The 17,868-nt window shown below is 34.1% G+C and overlaps 2 protein-coding genes across 2 annotated transcripts; both read left to right on the top strand.

The window, feature by feature from the left end:
* The first annotated feature begins 1,477 nt into the window (after positions 1-1,477).
* Positions 1,478-4,952, top strand: LOC135624564 (tryptophan synthase alpha chain-like). Its single transcript, XM_065128308.1, has 9 exons — positions 1,478-1,796; positions 2,290-2,436; positions 2,588-2,653; positions 3,225-3,333; positions 3,562-3,638; positions 3,899-3,976; positions 4,216-4,293; positions 4,423-4,482; positions 4,555-4,952. Exons 1-9 carry the CDS (start codon positions 1,623-1,625, stop codon positions 4,801-4,803), a joined length of 1,038 nt encoding a protein of 345 aa, XP_064984380.1. The 5' UTR covers positions 1,478-1,622; the 3' UTR covers positions 4,804-4,952.
* A 7,714-nt stretch (positions 4,953-12,666) lies between these two features.
* LOC135624565 (tryptophan synthase alpha chain-like) lies at positions 12,667-16,311 on the top strand. Its single transcript, XM_065128309.1, has 9 exons — positions 12,667-12,854; positions 13,647-13,793; positions 13,922-13,987; positions 14,562-14,670; positions 14,899-14,975; positions 15,241-15,318; positions 15,570-15,647; positions 15,777-15,836; positions 15,909-16,311. Exons 1-9 carry the CDS (start codon positions 12,681-12,683, stop codon positions 16,155-16,157), a joined length of 1,038 nt encoding a protein of 345 aa, XP_064984381.1. The 5' UTR covers positions 12,667-12,680; the 3' UTR covers positions 16,158-16,311.
* Positions 16,312-17,868: the final 1,557 nt, after the last annotated feature.

The following is a 17,868-nucleotide window of genomic DNA, read 5'->3' as shown; positions in this document are numbered from 1 at the left end:
TGGCCATTTCTCTAAATGTCAATCTCAATTGTCCGTTCCTCTAAGCGACTTCTTTTTCCCAACATCTCCATACCTGTTTTCCCCCCAAACGCTGGCGCATACTGGCTGCCCTTAACGCAACCCTACTAGGTCCCCCACGTTTGCATACCAAGTATTTCTATGAGTGCTTGTCCTGCTCTGATACCATCTGTCATGGATTTAGCTGGTTTTGCCTAAGTCATGCAGCACCCTTGCGTGTATATCCGCAAAGGTCAACTTCCCATAAACCTCCCATGGTCCTTTAGGACATATAAAAGAGAAAACGGGTTAGAGAAAACATCTCACTCGTGATCCACAAGTAAATATTTCATAAAATACTTCATAGCAAATGCAAATTATAAACAAACTTTATAAACTCTAAACTGTTACACAACAAAGGGTTAAAATGGTCCACTATAGATCGAATATCTCTCACAAGTATCCACATGACATAATATTTATTTACAAGCCTAAAACGACCATCAAATTCAATTAAAATGAGGCTGTTAACCCTTCGACCATTCCTAAGTATTAACATCCTGTTAAGAAGTTTGTATGTGACGGTTAGTTCAATTGATACATCGAACAATTATTCGTTATCTTCGCGGATGATCTCTTGTATTTTTTTTTTTTTGTTACAATACATCGTGATTCTCATCTAATCTAATAGTGTATTTATCGATAATCACTCTAAAATCAAAACAAAAATAAACACATTCATCAAAATATTTATTTTCAAAATAATCTCAAACTATTAATCAAAGGTACTTCGACCCTTTTTTTTAAAATATGAAATCGTCGATTCTAGAATTGAACCATTGGTTCGATTTGAAACGGATAAACTATCATACTATTTCGGTTCCGATTTTAACTCGGTTCGAATTTAGTTTTAACCCGATTTGATTTCGATTCGGACCGCCCCATCTCTCGATATAACCTTATAAAAGATACACCATCATTCCTTGCAAATCACATGATATTTATGGATTCGCAGGGACAGATGCATCATCATCTTCTAGAAGCTCATGGATTGTGACAGTTTCACATTGCCGGGAACATAACCCAAAAAAGGGGAAAACACACGTTTCACATTGCAAGCTACAAATGGTCCCCACATCTATCTATGCACATGCATCTGAATCTATATCGTAAATATAAGTGGCCAAACTAGGATTCTGATATAAAATATTTATCAATAAATTAATTGACACTCTCAAATATATCAAATAAAATTTTAAATTCTTAATATTTTATAAATAGATATCATACATCATGTAACCGAATCTATATTATCCATACTAATAATATATAGCAAACTTGGCTTTGAACTTCCGTACATCCAACAAAAGAACAGTCACCGCATGCCAAAATCCGTCGGTGGGTGTAAAACGTTGTGCTTCTTGTTGTCTGTCCTTTTCACCTCGGTACATCGGACAACTTGATCAGCAGTTTGCATAGAGAAGATTCCAACCTTCTTCTTCTTCCTCTGGTCACTTTGAGCATGTGAATCTCGAGGTGGTCGAGCTCTTTCGAAGCCCTATAAAACGCCATGGATTGCTTGGGGAGAGTTCAGGTGAGCCTTGTGTTCCGACGCCTAAAAGATCATGGCTTCCGGTACCGTGGCTGTGGCTCCCAACTCCTGCTGCTTCCATGTTTCTTCAGCAAAACCCAGATTCCACTCCATTCTGATGAACCACCCTCCAAAATCTTCGCTTAGGATGAGAGCTCAGGGGCTGGGAATCTCCGAAACCTTCTCCGATTTAAGAAGACAAGGAAGAGTGAGCTCTTGTCTTTCTTGCCTTCGGGTTACGCATCTCCTGCTATCTTTTTCTTTTAAGTTTCTTCCTTCAATTTTCTCTTAACTAAGATGATTTAGCTTCAAAAGGGAAGAATTGCGAGGTGAAATCTGTAGGATTGCCCTCCAAAAGGGAAATCTGCAGGAGAATGGAGCAATATATTTAGTAAACATAGTTATCTAAAAGGTTGTATCGATTGACATCATATGAAGCAGGTGACTCTAGATCGGACAAGGCAACATCTCTATCCATAAGGATATGGAACTATTGAGGCTATATGTATTTCATCATCCTCTATATTTAATTGCCCTCATGGAAGGTTCTGATGTTGACCCTGTCTGAGAGCACATAGCAATGCTATTTTGCCGGATAAGCAACGACACTGCTCCTTTTGCTGAAGAAATTATGAACATCACAGAAAAAGCAGTTGTCGATTACTTAATCATCTTTGACAAGATATGTTATCTCTTCTTAGGTTGCATTTATACCATACATCACTGCTGGTGATCCTGATCTATCGACAACAGCAAAAGCCCTGAAGCTACTGGACTGTTGTGGTGCTGATATAATCGAGTTGGGGTTGCCATACAATAATCCTATTTTGGATGGTCCTGTGATACAGGTTCTTGATTTTTTTCTTTTCGGATTATTTCTTGTATCACCAGTCAATCTATATTTGCCACTGATTTTTTTCCTTAGAGAGAGAGAGAAAAAAAGAAGAAGCAAGACTTCTATCTAATAAGATTCATGTTCCTTTTTTTCCCCTTCTGTAGGCATCAAACAAAAGAGCCTTGGCTGGCAAGACAAACATGGAAGCAGTCATCTCCATGTTAAAGGAGGTAAGCCATCCTTAGAGACAGCATCCTACTACCAATGCATAGGTCTGTTGCTTTGTTAGCTCTATCTATAATATATCTTACGACAATCTTAACTTTGAAAAAATCATTGGTTCGGCAACTGATTGTTAGAGTAGAGTTGCCTTGGTTTCAACATTAGCACCTTCTGATCTATGAACATCTCAAATGCCTAATAAAAAAACAGCATATTAACAGGTAATCCTTTCGGTACTTAAGCCTCCATTCAATAAAAGAATCTCTCTTGCTTTTGAAAAAAAAGATATGCACTTGGAAAATCTAATGTTTGTTTCGGTCTTAGTTCCTCCAATTACTTTGACAAGTTATTATAAAGTTCAAATGGAGTCAGCAAACAAGCTTGTAGGCAGTTGTCCCTTATAACACATTGTAATTAAATGGTTAACCCACAATCTCCAAGAATGTCACCATGAGGATGCTCAGTGATATCACATTACAGTTGGGTTGCTTTCGGGCCAATCTTCTTGAACTCTTTCAGAGATCATCCCATACTTTTGAAGTTCCAAAAGGAATATAATGTGTGATCAAATTTATGCAGGTAGTTCCACAAATCTCTTGTCCGATTGTAATATTCTCATATTACAATCTAATACTGGCCCGCAGAAGTGAATGGTTCTTGTCTGCATTGGAAGATGCTGGTGCCAAAGGTAATGCATGACTTGTTCAGATGCTCAAGCTTCACTTATCTCCAACTTCAAAATATACCTGACATATGAAATTTGATTGTTCTACACTTGGAAGATAATATTTCTTCATATTTCTATGAAGAGGACATAGATTTGTTGTTAGCCAAATGTTCTTACTAGACATTTGACCGTATGAAGAGAACAATATTTGTCATATGGTCAGAAAAATGTTAAATGTGTACTCTGCAGGGCTTATTGTGCCAGACCTTCCATTTGAAGAGAGTGCTGATTTGAAGAGAGAAGCTGCCAAGAAAAACGTTGATATGGTAGGCTTATTCAAGCTAAACTCTTTGTTCCCTCTACTTCATAGTTTAGTATTTCTTTGAGGTATAAATTACATAGCCATCGGAGTTATTGAAATCAAGTAGCTTCTTTCTTCACATTTCTTGATTCTTCTGTATGTTAAGGATTTATAAATTGTGATCAACTTAGTCATATGGTAGTCTTTATAGCCACAATAGATTACTAAGTTTCTCCTTTGAAGGAATTCTGATTTTGTGATCTTTATATCTTCTTACGATCAAAGGTTTTTCTCACTACACCTACTACCACAAAGAAGAAAATGAAGGCCATTTCTGATGCTTCAGAAGGATTCATATACCTAGTAAGTATTCTTATTTGCAAGTGTTTATGTAATATATGAAATTTCGTCGTCGGTAATGAATCAATCGTTCTGATGCTTTATCTCTTCTATATGCTTGCCATCCAGATTCTCTATATATTCAATCAATTACCCATAAAAATGTAACTCGATTCAGAGAGAATACTCAAGTTGAACAAAATATAGAATCCGGATAATTCTAATATCTTATTACATGATTTGGCTCCTCCCTGATCATGCAGGTAAGTTCTGCTGGAGTTACTGGTGCAAGAGACACTGTGAATAGACAAGTCCAGTTTCTTCTCAAGGAAATCAAAGAGGTGAGCTCCTTCTCTATCCTCTCTTATGTTTCTTACATGTCCTAATTATCTACTCCATGATCTTTTTAGGAAGAAACTTGTGCAAATCTAGGCCAGATAACCTGTTTATCTTGTTCCATGTTCTCACAGAAAACTGCAAAGCCTGTTGCGGTTGGCTTTGGCATATCAAAACCAGAGCATGTTAAACAGGTCAGTAACACAATTGATCTGCTCTTGTCAAGCCTTGTTTCTGAGATTAACACCAGCAAAATGCTGCTTCAGCTTTCATTGTGGGGAGCTGATGGTGTTATCGTCGGAAGCGCAATTGTTAAGCTGTTAGGGGAAGCTAATTCCACAGAAGAAGGATTAAAGCATGTGGAATCCTTTGTGGCATCTTTAACAGCAGCACTTCCTCGCGGGGATCAGGGACTTGAAGAAGAACATGCTTCTTCCTTCATCTTGCAACAGAGGAGAAAATTGTGGCAAGTACCGCGATCTGCATCTTCATCATCTCTGCATCAGCATCACTGAGGACGTCAGAAACTAGTCTACATTCCCATTAGCTTGTGGTCACTGTAGATTGATGAATGCGTGCTGATATCCAAGTCAAAAGTACAAAATGGTGCTTGTGGGCCATAAAACAAGAAATTATCTTGTGTAAGCAATGGAGTCTTCTTAGATGTTGATATACTAAATATTTTGGTCTTCTGCATTTTGTTTGATACATCCGTGGCCAAAACATGATAAAATAGAATCATGTCAAAACAATAGTCATATGTCTCCTCAAAATAGAGTAAGCATATACTGAAGAAGAATAATCTTAGATTGCACTTGTAGCAAGCAAATACGATCAACTCACAGTTCCTATGCACTGCCCAGATGAATTCACTTATCAACGAAGTCTTAACTCGAGGGCTTTAAAGGTAAGATAGAGGAAACGACATTCCATGAAACATGTATTCCACGTTTAAATCTTATCGTCCGTCGTTTTCACCTCATACATCGGAGAACTTCATCGGCAGTTTGCATAGGGACGAGTCCAACCTCGTCCTTCCTCTGTTCACATTGAACATGTGAATCTCGAGGGGGCCGAGCTCTTTCGAAGCCCTATGAAACGCCATGGATTGCTTGGGGAGAGTTCAGGTGAGCCTTGTGTTCCGACGCTTAAAAGGTCATGGCTTCCGGTACCGTGGCTGCGGCTCCCGACTCCTGCTGCTTCCATGTTTCTTCAGCAAAACCCAGATTCCACTCCCTTCTGATGAGCCACCCTCCAAAACCTTCTCTTCTGATGAGAGCTCAGGGGCTAGGAATCTCCGAAACCTTCTCCGATTTAAGAAGACAAGGAAGAGTGAGCTCTTGTCTTTCTTGCCTTCGGGTTACGCATCTGTTGCTATCTTTTTCTTTTAAGTTTCTTCCTTCAATTTTCTCTTGACTAAGATGATTTAGCTTCAAGTAGAACTGGTTCGAAGCTCACTCTAAATAACAATCTGATGCATGTAATATTATGAATATTATTTCATTTTGAGCTGGATGTGTGCTTAGACAACCTGACCTGACCTAATCTTTTATCAATTGAAGAATTACCCTCCAAAAGGGAAATCCGTAGGAGAATGGAGCAATATATTTAGTAAAAAGAGAAATAATCAATTATCTAAAAGGTTGTATCTATTAACATAATACGAAAAAACCTTTATTTTAGGATTGAAATCAAATAACATTAGATCGATTTTTACGATGCATACATTTTGATATCATCTGAAAAGGATCTCTGTGTGATACGGACATCGTCTTTAGATTAATGGTTCAGAGAGGTTGAGAGAGAAACTATAATCTCTCAACTGCATCCTCTATGAGATTCGTTGTTTATCCCTTACATGTCCTGTCTATTTATCGACGAGAGCAGAGGATTTAGGATAATTATTATGAGAGTTTCTCGTAGCATTCCCTAAGAAATTCTACTATAATATGGATTTTTTTATTAGTCAATATCAAAATTTAATTAATTCTATTATATATATCTTATCCAATTATAAAGAATAATCTAACTGAATCTAAATAGAATAAGGTAACATCTCTATCCATAGGAATATATAATTATATTTAATTGTCCTCTTGATAGGTGTTGAAGTTGACCCTCATATAAGAATATAAGTTAAGTAATGCCATCATCGTTATTATGTCCATGTATGAGAGGATGATATGATTTATAACACATTTCATTTTGATAACAATGGGTGCACTAGACAAAAAAAAAAAAAATCTCAACGGTAGTTTTGAACATATATCATTTTTAATATTGTAATTGATATTTTTAAAATAAACTACTTATGGAGAATAATAAGAATATCTCGAGATATCACATAACTATGTATATATGGATCTATATATTTTTAACCTTTTTTTCTTCGACCAATAAAAATATATTTCTTGATTTTAACATCATACTTGTTTCTCTTTGAATCTAGTATATTAATATAGTATAAACCAAATAGTCTGAAATATTTAATTATTTTTCACTAGACATGAACTCATATGGAGACTTTAAATTGATTGGACTAATAAAAGCTCGATTAATAACATAAGTTGCAGATATCATACTTTCCACTCGTAAGGTTCTTGGTAAATTTTTTGTATAAATCAACATTTACAAATCCCCACAAGATGTCAATTTTTTTTTGTTATGCCACACTAATTTGTTGTTGTGTATTTACATATGTAAGTTTTCTTTTGATATCATTCTCATCACAAAAAGAAAAAAATCTACCAAAAATGAATTCCCTATCATTGTCGGTGCATAATCTTTTAACTTTTCTTTCAAGAATACTTTAATATTAACTTGAACCCCTAAAATTTTAAAATGAAACTTTTGATTTTTTTTTCTTCATAAAATAAACATAAGTGAATCTTGTAACATCATCAATAAAGTAAAATATATAACGAGAACCTAAATAAGATAGAGTTTGAAATAAGCCTATTAGATTATTATGAATAAGTCTTAAGAAAAATAAGATGGAGTTTGAAATAAGTCTTATAAATGATCTATTAAAATATTGCTTATCTGTTTTGTAACCTTCACAGACTTCATTACTACTAAAAGTAATAAGATTAGGAAAATTATTAAATATACTTTTTTAATTGTGATTTTTAATTTAAAAATATTTATATGATCAAATCTAACATTTTAGATTGATAAACTATCATTTGTACTCATCTTATCAATGTAAGAATTAAATATTGATAAAATATATAAATCATTGATACTTTTATTAATATGTACTACATCTATATTTAATTCTTTTATGTTACAAAGAAATTTATCTTCATTAGCACGTTAAACTAAGATATCTTTATTTCCAAGACTCTATCTAATTAATTTATTTAAAAATAAAAAAAAATAATATTTTAAATCATAACACTTCTGGTCACTCTATGCAAATTCTATACACATCGATTCTTGTGTGGCTTCTTTTTATACATCTCTCATTTGGTCTTTAAAGTCTTATATATCTCTCATTTGTTAAAGTGGCAATCATAAGTATACGGAAACATTAAAATTTTATTATTTAAGGTCATATATGCCCTTCAGAATTGTAATGCTGGTGATTGTGATTGATAAACAAAATCAAACAACAACCATAATGTATTTTGGATCATGGGTGAGGTTGCAATTAAACCTAATAATACACCAGCAATCTGAATCCCTAAGATATTTCTTACTATGTTACACGGAAGATGATGAGTTAATCATGACTATTTTCTAAGCAACAAAATTAAGAACCAGTTTCGAGCCTTCTTCATTTCGTTTTTGCAGCAGAGAATTAGAAAATATCCAAGATTTTATGTTGGAAATTAGAGTTCTTATTTAGTTTTCTTGTCTCTTATATCAGGAAAAGGCATAATAAAAAGATGTATGAAAATGAAAGATCAATTAAAAAGATATCGAGAAATCGAATTTTGATTTTTTTTATCTCTTACATCAAAAAAAGACATAATAAAAAGAAGTATGAAAATAAAAGATCAATTGAATAGAATAGGATCACTGTGTTGGGAAATAGACTTTTAGTTTTCTAGTCTCTTATATCAGGAAAAGACATAATAAAAAGATGTAGGAAAATGAAAGATCAATTGAATAGAATAGGATCACTATGTTGGGAAATAGACTTTGTTTAGTTTCTTGTATCTTGCATCAGGAAAAAGACATAATGGAAATATATCCTTGTATCAGGAAAAAGTCATAATGGAAAGATTTATAATAATAAAGAATCAATCGAATAGGATCACTATGAAGCTGTTCATGAGGCTAATCACTTGTAGCTTTGTGGCAACAAGTCACTGTCGTTTCCTTTTCCATGTTCTCTTGTTGTTTTCACTATGCTGAAAGTTGAGAGAAAAAAACGGAATGGTCTTTTCTTGATGAGGCTAATCACTTGTAGCTTTGTGGCAACAAGTCACTGTCGTTCCTTTTCCATGTTATCTTTGTGTTCTTCACTATGCTGAAAGTTCAGAGAAAAAAAGGGAATGGTCTTTTCTTTCTCATCCTCTTCCTCAACTATGCTGAAAGTTCTTTTTTTTTTTTGAAAAACCTTCGTTTGTTCATCCATGACATCCCTCTACTCCTTAACACCTTTGATTCAAAATAAAAACAATGACATATACTTACATCGTCTCTATCTCTATCTCTATAATATACTGGCTTGATAATTATCCTTTTTAATCTTCTCAATATTATTACTCATTTCATCTCTTTAGTCTATCATCGGTGGGAAAAATAATATGAATAAATACAAATGAAAAAGAAGCTAAGCCAAAATTCATAGGAGCACTAGATAACAAAGAAAAATCTCAACCTCAAGTTTTGAACATGTATCATTTTTAATATTGTGATTGATATTTTCAAAGTAAACTATTTATGGAGAATAATAAGAATAAACTTCAATCACAATATATCGAGACATCACATAACTATGTATATGTGGATCTATACATTTTCAACCTTTTTTTTTTAGCTAATAAAAATATATTTCTTGGCTTTAGTATCATACTTGCTTGAATCTAATATATTAATATAGTATGTACCAAATGTTTGAAATATTTAATAGTTTCTCACTAGACATGAACTCATATGGAGACTTTAAATTGATTGGACTAATATAAGCTCGATTAATAATATAAGTTACACATGTCATACCTTCTATCCATAAGGTTCTTAGTAAATTCTTAGTATAAATCAACACTTACAAGTCCCCACAAGATGTCAAAATTTTTTGTTATGTCATACTAATTTGTTGTTGTGTATTTACATATGTAAGTTTTCTTTTATATCATTCTCATCACAAAAGGAAAAAAATCTACCAAAAATGAATTTCCTTTTATTGTCAGTCCATAATCTTTTAACTTTTCTTTCAAGAATACTTTAATTGTTAACTTGAACTCTTAAAATTTTAAAATAACACTTTTGATTTTTTTTTTTCTCCACAAAATAAACCCAAGTGAATCTTGTAACATAATCAATAAAGTGAAATATATAACGAGAACCTAAATATGATGAAGTTTGAAATAAGCCTATTAGATTATTCTGAATAAGTCTTAAGAGAAATTTGCATCTTGAAAATGATCTATCAAAATATTACTTATGTATTTTGTCATACTGTCAACCATCGCAGACTTCATTACTATTAAAAGTAGTAAGATTAGAAAGATTATTAAATATGATGATGATTGTGATTGATCAACAAAATCAAACACCAACCATAATGTGTTTTGGATTCATGGTGAGGTCACAATTAAACCTAATAATACACTAGCGAGGTGAATTCTCCTTACTATTTTATATAGAAGATGATGAGTTAGTCATGATTATTTTCTTAGCAACAAAGTTAAGAACCAGTTTTCAGCCTTCTTCATTTCTTTTTGCAGTAGAGATTTCGAAAAGATCCAAGTTTTTATGTTGGAAATTAGAGATCAATTGAATAGGAGATCACTAAAAATGAAAAGATGAATGAAAATGAAAGATCAATCGAATAGGAGATCACTGAGAAAAAATATTATAGCGGAATAATTCTTTTCGTCTTTGTGTATCAAAATGTGTTTCTTTTCATAATATCAATTTATTATCAAATGTAATTATTAATCAGAACAATATAAACAGTAGAACAATGAATCAATCACAAAATAGATACCAAATTTTTTACATGAAAAATTCAATACGAAAAAAATTATGGGACCGTAGTCTACTTCAAACCTTCACTATCACCAATAATGATAATATATTTACAATAAGTCTTCTCTAAATAACTAGAGGATCACGATAATATCATGAACATATATCTTGGTTCAACAGTAACATATCATCATCATCATAAATATATTTACAATAAGTCTTCTCTAAATAACCAAAGGATCACGATAATATCATGAACATATATCTTGGTTCAACAGTAACATATCATCATCATCATAAATATATTTAAATAAAAAAAAAATATTTAGATCTCACCAAGGGGGTATATTAGAAAAGTATATTAGAGAAGATGAATTATAGATAATCATCATTAAAATTATATAGCTTATTGCAATGATTCTCTACATAAAATTTGGATCAAAATTGATAAAATTTTATCGCTTGATAGTATAACAAAAATCTCAAAACCTTAACTTTGTTCTTTGTATGCTCGGTATTGTTTCCACCGTTGGCATACCTCTCAACCCGCGCACATCTTTTTTTTTTTTTAATAAATTAGATTTAAACTTAATATTCAAATCAACCCGTCCAAGACTCAACAGGGAAATAGACTTCTGGTTTTCTTATCTCTCATATCAAGAAAAAGATATAATTAAAAAGATGTATGAAAATGAAAGATCAACGAAATAGAATAGGATCACTGTCTTGCAAAATAGACTTTGTTTAGTTTTCTTGTATCTTACGTCAGGAAAAAGATGTATAATATGAAAATATATCTGTCACTTGTATCACAAAATAAAGAATCATAATGAAAAGATGTATAATAATAAAGAATCAATCGAATAGGATCACTATGAAACATTTCATGAGGCTAAACGGCTTTGTCGCAACAAGTCACTGTCGTCTCCTTTTTTTTTTATTTCTTCCTCCTCTATCGGAAGAAACATTTCATGCTTTTCATGCTCTCTTGTTGTTCTTCACGTGCTGAAAGTTTAGAGAGAAAACAAGGAATGGTCTTTTCTTTCTCATCCTCTTTCTCAACAATTTAGAATGATCTTATTTTCACAAAGAAAGGAGTTCCTTCAAAATCTCGAAACTCTTATTATAGCCGAGAGAAAATTGTGTACGCTTATACTGAAGAAGAATAATCTTAGATTGCACTTATAGCCAGCAAGTAAGATCAACAAACTGTTCCTATCTGTGCACTGTGCTGATGAATTCACTTTTCAACGTAAGGGTTTCAGAGGTAAGATAGAGGAAACACCATGAAACATGTGTTCGACGATTAAAAGCATTTGTTGGGTTGCATACAGTGACTCTTTCCCTTCCTTTTTTTTTTTTTCCATCCAACCGAAAAGAATTGATTAATCCTCCATTTATGACTTCAACTTCATGACCAAACAGTCGTTATCTTTTATAGCTTGGTCCACTGATACAAGCACCTGAAAAGTCAATGTGCTCATCCTTATCCGTCTAATAAGATCAATGTATTGTTTGTTTTCATATTTGATTAAGTTTATTATTTTTTATTATGTAGAATCTTGTAAATGCTATTACTTTACTGGACGGAAAAATTAAAATGAAAAAGTATCATCATCTGCTTCCCCTTTACCTCTTTGATTCCCCATCAATATTTTCATTGGATAAAAAGGATTGAATTAAACACTTGATCCAAGTTATTTATATGGCTAAATTTTAATATTTTGATTTAAAGATAATATATTATTAGACTCCGATTCTGAAATTGGTGATTCGGGAGTCCAATTTTTGGAATCAAATGATCAGTTTTAGATCTTATTTAATCAGTTTTGGTTTCAATTTTGATTCGAATTATACGTTTTTTTAAAGATTTAATTAAAAATAAATTAAAATATCAAAAAATTCATAATTTTATTTCTAGGTTTTGATCTTAATGTCATTTGATGTATTGATGAGTCTAATGATATAAGAAATAGATCAAATTAACTATCGCTGTTGCTAGTGCAACATGTCCCGTTGGGTCCTTCAATTATGCGTCCAATAATTGTCTGTTATTTTGGTCTCTTGTAATATATATATATATATATATATATATATTTGCATTGAGACGCGTCCAACCTCGTCCTTCCTCTATTCACATTTAGCATGTAAATCTCGAGGTGGTCGAGCTCTTTCGAAGCCCTATAAAACGCCATGGATTGCTTGGGGAGAGTTCAGGTGAGCCTTGTGTTCCGACGCATAAAAGGTCATGGCTTCCGGTACCGTGGCTGCGGCTCCCAACTCCTGCTGCTTCCATGTTTCTTCAGCAAAACCCAGATTCCACTCCATTCTGATGAACCACCCTCCAAAATCTTCTCTTAGGATGAGAGCTCAGGGGCTGGGAATCTCTGAAACCTTCTCCGATTTAAGAAGACAAGGAAGAGTGAGCTCTTGTCTTTCTTGCCTTCGGGTTACGCATCTGCTGCTATCTTTTTCTTGAAGTTTGACTAAGATGATTTAGCTTCGAGTAGAAGTGGTTCAAAGTTCAGTGAACAATTCCTTGTTTCTGTGTAAACTGAGGGGAGACTAAATGAACAGAATTTGCATCTTGGTATATGTTCAACATGAACTTCTATGATATAACTAGTGATGCAACTTGGTTTGGGTTAATCCATAGCTAGCTCAGTCTAAATAACAATCGGATGCATGCAATATTATGAATATTACTTCATTTTGAGCTGGATGTGTGCTTAGACAACCTGACCTGACCTGAAACTTGCTTAATTCTAATATTCATTCTTTAATGTGACCTAACCTTTTACCGATAGAACTGACCTTGTCCTATGACAAGCAAATGTTATGGAAGAATTGCCCTCCAAAAGGGAAATCTGTAGGAGAATGGAGCAATATATTTAGTAAACATAGAAATAATCAATTATCTAAAAGGTTATATCTATTAACATCATATGAAGCAGTTGAATCTAGATCGGACATGGCAACATCTCTATCCATAAGGATATGGAACTATTGAGGCTATATGTATTTCATCATCCTCTATATTTAATTGCCCTCATGGAAGGTTCTGATGTTGACCCTGTCTGAGAGCACATATCAATGCTATTTTGCTGGATAAGCAACAACACTGCTCCTTTTGCCGAAGAAATTATGAACATTACAGAAAAAGCAGCTGTCGATTACTTAGTCATCTTTAACAAGATATGTTATCTCTGCTTAGGTTGCATTTATACCATACATCACTGCTGGTGATCCTGATCTATCGACAACAGCAAAAGCCCTGAAGCTACTGGACTGTTGTGGTGCTGATATAATCGAGTTGGGGTTGCCATACAATAATCCTATTTTGGATGGTCCTGTGATACAGGTTCTTGATTTTTTTCATTTCTGATTATTTCTTGTATCACTAGTCAATCTTTTCCTAAGAGAGAAAAAAAGAAGAAGCAAGGCTTCTATCTAATAAGATTCATGTTCCTTTTTTTTCCCCTTCTGTAGGCATCAAACAAAAGAGCCTTGGCTGGCAAGACAAACATGGAAGCAGTCATCTCCATGTTAAAGGAGGTGAGACATCCTTAGAGACAGCATCCTACTACTAATGCATAGGTCTGTTGCTTTGTTAGCTCTATCTATAATATATCTTACGACAATCTTAACTTTGAAAAAATCATTGGTTCGGCAACTGATTGTTAGAGTAGAGTTGCATTGGTTTCAACATTAGCACCTTCTGATCTATGAACATCTCAAATACCTATTAAGAAAACAGCATATTAACAGGTAATCCTTTCGGTACTTAAGCCTCCATTCAATAAAAGAATCTCTCTTGCTTTTGAAAAAAAAGATATGTACTTGGAAAATCTAAAGTTTGTTTCGGTCTTAGTTCCTCGAATTACTTTCGCAACATGTTATTATAAAGTTCAAATGGAGTCAGCAAATAAGCTTGTAGGCAGTTGTCCCTTATAACACATTGTAATTAAATGGTTAACCCACAATCTCCAAGAATGTCACCATGTGGATGCTCGGAAATTTCACATGACAGTTGGGCTGCTTACGGTCCAATCTTCTTGAACTCTTTCAGAGATCATCCCATACTTTTGAAGTTCGAAAAGGAATATAATGTGTGATCAAATTTATGCAGGTAGTTCCACAAATCTCTTGTCCGATTGTAATATTCTCATATTACAATCTAATACTGGCCCGCAGAAGTGAATGGTTCTTGTCTGCATTGGAAGATGCTGGTGCCAAAGGTAATGCATGACTTGTTCAGATGCTCAAGCTTCACTTCTCTCCAACTTCAAAATATACCTGACATATGAAATTTGATTGTTCGACACTTGGAAGATAATATTTCTTCATATTTCTATGAAGAGGACAAAGCTTTGTTGTTAGCCAAATGTTCTTACTAGACATTTGACCGTATGAAGAGAACAATATTTGTCATATGGTAAGAAAAATGTTAAATGTGTACTCTGCAGGGCTTATTGTGCCAGACCTTCCATTTGAAGAGAGTGCTGATTTGAAGAGAGAAGCTGCCAAGAAAAACGTTGATATGGTAGGCTTATTCAAGCTGAACTCTTTGTTCCCTCTACTTCACAGTTTAGTATTCCTTTGAGGTATAAATTACATAGGCATCAGAGTTATTGAAATCAAGGAACTTCTTTCTTCACATTTCTTTGATTCTTCTGTATGTTTAGGATTTATAAATTGTGATCTAACTTAGTCATATGGTGGTAGTCTTTATAACCACAATAGATTACTAAGTTTCTCCTTTGGCGAAATTCTGATTTTGTGATCTTTATATCTTCTTACGATCAAAGGTTTTGCTCACTACACCTACTACCACAAACAAGAAAATGAAGGCCATTTCTGATGCTTCAGAAGGATTCATATACCTAGTAAGTATTCTTATTTGCAAGTGTTTATGTAATATATGACATTTCGTCATCGGTAATGAATCAATCATTCTGATGCTTTATCTCTTCGATATGCTTGTCATCCAGATTCTCTATATATTCAATCAATTACCCAGAAAAATGTAACTCGAGACAAAGAGAGAATAATCAAGTTGAACAAAATATAGAATCTGGATAATTCTAATATCTTTGCCAATCTTATTACATGATTTGGCTCCTCCCTGATCATGCAGGTAAGTTCTGCTGGAGTTACTGGTGTAAGAGACACTGTGAATAGACAAGTCCAGTTTCTTCTCAAGGAAATCAAAGAGGTGAGCTCCTTCTCTATCCTCTCTTATGTTTCTTACATGTCCTAATTATCTACTCCATGATCTTTTTAGGAAGAAACTTGTGCAAATCTAGGCCAGATAACCTGTTTATCTTGTTCCATGTTCTCACAGAAAACTGCAAAGCCTGTTGCGGTTGGCTTTGGCATATCAAAACCAGAGCATGTTAAACAGGTCAGTGACACAATTGATCTGCTCTTGTCAAGCCTTGTTTCTGAGATTAACACCAGCAAAATGCTGCTTCAGCTTTCATTGTGGGGAGCTGATGGTGTTATCGTCGGAAGCGCAATTGTTAAGCTGTTAGGGGAAGCTAATTCCTCAGAAGAAGGATTAAAGCATGTGGAATCCTTTGTGGCATCTTTAACAGCAGCACTTCCTCGCGGGGATCAGGGACTTGGAGAAGAACATGCTTCTTCCTTCATCTTGCAACAGAGGAGAAAATTGTGGCAAGTACCGCGATCTGCATCTTCCTCATCTCTGCATCAGCATCACTGAGGACGTCAAAAACTAGTCTACATTCCCATTAGCTTGTGGTCACTGTAGATTGATGAATGCGTGCTGATATCCAAGTCAAAAGTACAAAATGGTGCTTGTGGGCCATAAAACAAGAAATTATCTTGTGTAAGCAATGGAGTCTTCTTAGATGTTGATATACTAAATATTTTGGTCTTCTGCATTTTGTTTGATACATCCGTGGCCAAAACATGATAAAATAGAATCATGTCAAAACAATAGTCATATGTCTCCTCAAAATAGAGTAAGCATATACTGAAGAAGAATAATCTTAGATTGCACTTGTAGCAAGCAAATACGATCAACTCACAGTTCCTATGCACTGCCCAGATGAATTCACTTATCAACGAAGTCTTAACTCGAGGGCTTTAAAGGTAAGATAGAGGAAACGACATTCCATGAAACATGTATTCCACGTTTAAATCTTATCGTCCGTCGTTTTCACCTCATACATCGGAGAACTTCATCGGCAGTTTGCATAGGGACGAGTCCAACCTCGTCCTTCCTCTGTTCACATTGAACATGTGAATCTCGAGGGGGCCGAGCTCTTTCGAAGCTCTATGAAACGCCATGGATTGCTTGGGGAGAGTTCAGGTGAGCCTTGTGTTCCGACGCTTAAAAGGTCATGGCTTCCGGTACCGTGGCTGCGGCTCCCGACTCCTGCTGCTTCCATGTTTCTTCAGCAAAACCCAGATTCCACTCCCTTCTGATGAGCCACCCTCCAAAACCTTCTCTTCTGATGAGAGCTCAGGGGCTAGGAATCTCCGAAACCTTCTCCGATTTAAGAAGACAAGGAAGAGTGAGCTCTTGTCTTTCTTGCCTTCGGGTTACGCATCTGTTGCTATCTTTTTCTTTTAAGTTTCTTCCTTCAATTTTCTCTTGACTAAGATGATTTAGCTTCAAGTAGAACTGGTTCGAAGCTCACTCTAAATAACAATCTGATGCATGTAATATTATGAATATTATTTCATTTTGAGCTGGATGTGTGCTTAGACAACCTGACCTGACCTAATCTTTTATCAATTGAAGAATTACCCTCCAAAAGGGAAATCCGTAGGAGAATGGAGCAATATATTTAGTAAAAAGAGAAATAATCAATTATCTAAAAGGTTGTATCTATTAACATAATACGAAAAAACCTTTATATTAGGATTGAAATCAAATAACATTAGATCGATTTTTACGATGCATACATTTTGATATCATCTGAAAAGGATCTCTGTGTGATCCGGACATCGTCTTTAGATTAATGGTTCAGAGAGATTGAGAGAGAAACTATAATCTCTCAACTGCATCCTCTATGAGATTCGTTGTTTATCCCTTACATGTCCTGTCTATTTATCGACGAGAGCAGAGGATTTAGGATAATTATTACGAGAGTTTCTTGTAGCATTCCCTAAGAAATTCTACTATAATATGGATTTTTTTTATTAGTCAATATCAAAATTTAATTAATTCTATTATATATATCTTATCCAATTATAAAGAATAATCTAACTGAATCTAAATAGAATAAGGTAACATCTCTATCCATAGGAATATATAATTATATTTAATTGTCCTCTTGATAGGTGTTGAAGTTGACCCTCATATAAGAATATAAGTTAAGTAATGCCATCATCGTTATTATGTCCATGTATGGGAGGATGATATGATTTATAACACATTTCATTTTGATAACAATGGGTGCACT

Source organism: Musa acuminata, chromosome BXJ2-10, assembly GCF_036884655.1.
Source record: "Musa acuminata AAA Group cultivar baxijiao chromosome BXJ2-10, Cavendish_Baxijiao_AAA, whole genome shotgun sequence".
In the NCBI taxonomy this organism is placed as follows: domain Eukaryota; kingdom Viridiplantae; phylum Streptophyta; class Magnoliopsida; order Zingiberales; family Musaceae; genus Musa; species Musa acuminata.
Note: the sequence above shows the minus strand (reverse complement) of the source record. Positions and strands in the feature narration are given on the sequence as shown.

Coding starts and splice junctions, on each gene's coding strand:
- LOC135624564 (XM_065128308.1), top strand. CDS start 1,623: ATGGCTTCCGGTACCGTGGCTGTGGCTCCCAACTCCTGCTGCTTCCAT. Junction 3,639..3,898: donor CCAAGAAAAACGTTGATATG/GTAGGCTTATTC, acceptor TTACGATCAAAG/GTTTTTCTCACTACACCTAC. Junction 4,483..4,554: donor AACCAGAGCATGTTAAACAG/GTCAGTAACACA, acceptor ATGCTGCTTCAG/CTTTCATTGTGGGGAGCTGA.
- LOC135624565 (XM_065128309.1), top strand. CDS start 12,681: ATGGCTTCCGGTACCGTGGCTGCGGCTCCCAACTCCTGCTGCTTCCAT. Junction 14,671..14,898: donor GGAAGATGCTGGTGCCAAAG/GTAATGCATGAC, acceptor TGTACTCTGCAG/GGCTTATTGTGCCAGACCTT. Junction 15,319..15,569: donor CAGAAGGATTCATATACCTA/GTAAGTATTCTT, acceptor CTGATCATGCAG/GTAAGTTCTGCTGGAGTTAC.